This window comes from Oratosquilla oratoria, chromosome 23 (genome assembly GCF_046742065.1).
Source record: "Oratosquilla oratoria isolate Oo_2021 chromosome 23, ASM4674206v1, whole genome shotgun sequence".
Taxonomy (NCBI): domain Eukaryota; kingdom Metazoa; phylum Arthropoda; class Malacostraca; order Stomatopoda; family Squillidae; genus Oratosquilla; species Oratosquilla oratoria.
In genome coordinates, this window is record NC_134799.1 from 16,955,804 (window position 1) to 16,958,303 (window position 2,500).

The following is a 2,500-nucleotide window of genomic DNA, read 5'->3' on the forward strand; positions in this document are numbered from 1 at the left end:
GTCGTTAAACGTTGACTGTGGAAGATGTTTTCCCCAACCGAATTATATCACTTATCGATAAGTAGAGAGAACATGCAAGTCGAAAAGGTTAACTAAGATGTACCTAACCACTGATTCAAGAGTGATGAATAGCTAAATCATGACAATGAAAAGGATGAATGGGTTTTGCGTTCTGGGAAGAAGGATGAGAAGAAGGTCGCGAGGGGAGAAAAAGAGTGGGGAGAAGTGGTCAGTAGAATTCAGGAACAGTGAAAGGAAAGTTGGTAACACCCTGCGAGGGGTCAGGGATCCTTGCCAGTTTTGCACAGTTTTCACAGCCGAGGGAAGTTGTTCCCTTTTTACGAGTTCCGTGGTCAGTTGGAGAACCTTTGAGAACCCTCCAGAACCCTTCTCGCAGTTCGCGAAGAAGACAAGAGACAGACCCCATGAACATTGATTTGTTCCTTATGAATAAGTGATAGGGGGTATGAGCCAAAAAGGAAATATCATTTAAGTTTTAATTATCCGAAATGACTTACAAAGAATAACAATCATATCAACTGTACACTATATTACAACATTGTTGTCATGTACATCGTGTGTACCGAGCAGACAGGCAACATATAAGTAGCAAATAGTAGAAACTGAGGGAGGAAAACGCGAGAGGGGAGGACAATGAGACACTGATGTAGAGCAAAATGATGGGAGTACAAGAGGTTCCATGGGCCAGTGTGACCATTTCGTCTGCAGCGAGAAGTCGACTCAAGCTCTAGGTCCTCCAGAGGAAGGGAAAGGGTGTCGATAGCAGTAGGACTAGGTATAGGAGCAAAGGCATGGGAAATCGCAAGGTCGTGGAAATGAGGAAGGAAGGCTTGTTGTTATGGCCAGTGGTTTTCCGGCGTTTTGTATCCTAGTGGACATTCTCGCCGCTAAGGAGGGAAAGACTCGAGGAGGATAGGTATATGGTCTGTAACGGGGAAGGGTGACGGAGGAACTCAATGAGGAAGGCCATCCGAATAGGAGAGGAAGAAGAGTAACTCACTGAGAAAGGATACATGGGTAGTTCCTGGAAGGAATAGGAGAACTCAGCGAGGGGTGTTGGTGGACTATGGTCCAGGAGGAGGATGGATGCGGGAGTTTGGTGAGTGTACAAAAGGAAGAGGAAAAGGAGGAGGATGGGGGAAGGTATGATCAAGATGGAAATCGTGATAATGTGGATTTGTGTGAGGGAAGGGGACATGGTGGTTGCTTCTCAAATGAGAGGGAAAGGTTGTTTAGGGGGTGGTCTTCGGGGAGCATCGAGTGCACGCAGGAAGGGTAGGCTGGGGCTAGTGGGGATGACTGGGTGGGTGGGTGGTCTCGGGCGAGTTTCCCAGTGATTAGGAATGATGAGTGAAGACATCGAGAGTTTGTGGATTTAGAGGTTTGAGTAGACACCGCCTTCGCCGTTGGTGTCGTAAAGCCAAGGGTAGGTCCTGGGGCATTCTTGGCAAGTGTACAGGTACATGTTCTCCTCGTTGGGGAAGATACGGCTCACTTTGTTCGGGCAAGGGTTGGGCAGAGAACAGTAAGGAAGTCCCTTGACCTCACATTTATCCTTCCATTCATTGAAGCTGTTGATGGCAGCAATCTCCGTGGGAGCTTCCATCCAAGCGATGACCTGCTGCATGGTGACGAAGAAGATGTCGCCTCTGAGAGCCACATCATCGACCCAATCGATGAAAGCGCGGAGGAAGTTTGGTCGGGTCTCGAAGTAAGCGGCTGTGAAGTGGAGGCCGAGAGGGGCGCGGTTGGTCCTGTAGTGGCGGTTGAGGTTGTTCTCCAGGAACTTGGTGAACTGCTTGGGTGTCTTGATGCTGGCGCAGGAGTCGACGAAGTGGCAACCAGTGAGGGTCTCATCGTGCTGGGGGTCCTCACGCCTGTCGAGCTCGTTCTGGACCATTTCCCAGACGGTGTAGTTCCTTGAGGGGCACTTCTGGTCGATACCGATGCACTTGTGGGGCATACGGTGCATGAGGGTGTAGGGCCAGATGGGCAAGCGTCCCATGGGAGCGGCGATGGAGGAGTCGTAGAGGAAGCCATAGTCCTGCATCATCTGGAACTGCTTGTTACCGGCGACTCGACCGTGGGGAATGCGAAGACCGAGGATCTCGCCCTGGGTGATGTTGGCAAACTTCTCAATGATGAGCCGGTTACCCTCGAACTCCTCCACGATGTCCTCGTAAGTGATGTCCGTCCAGTACTTGGTGGACTGGGTGTTGGTGATGGAGTTGAGAGAGATCTCATGCCCCTTACGGGAAAGCTCCTGCACGGCGGAGTAGTTGGTGAAGGCGTGCGAGACGAAGAAGGTGCCCTTGGGGGTGCAGTCATTGCCCTTGTGCTTGGTGGTATCCTTGAAGATGTCCTGGAAGATGCGGAAGTTCCTCTCGTTGACGGCACCGGAGAAGGTGATGGTGATCATCTGGGGTGCCTGAGCTGGCGTCAGGTCGCCGGGGATCCGGGTGCCGTCCACGGAGCAGAA

General features: G+C 51.3%; 1 protein-coding gene across 1 annotated transcript in view; it reads right to left on the reverse strand.

Moving 5' to 3' along the window:
* Positions 1–483: 483 nt before the first annotated feature.
* Positions 484–2,500, reverse strand: part of LOC143037996 (chitin deacetylase 1-like) — an 11,168-nt gene continuing 9,151 nt past the window's right edge. The window contains exon 5 of the mRNA XM_076206794.1: positions 484–2,500. This exon is cut by the window's right edge and continues 68 nt beyond it. Within this exon, the coding sequence (XP_076062909.1) occupies positions 1,397–2,500 (1,104 nt within the window). The 3' untranslated portion in view covers positions 484–1,396.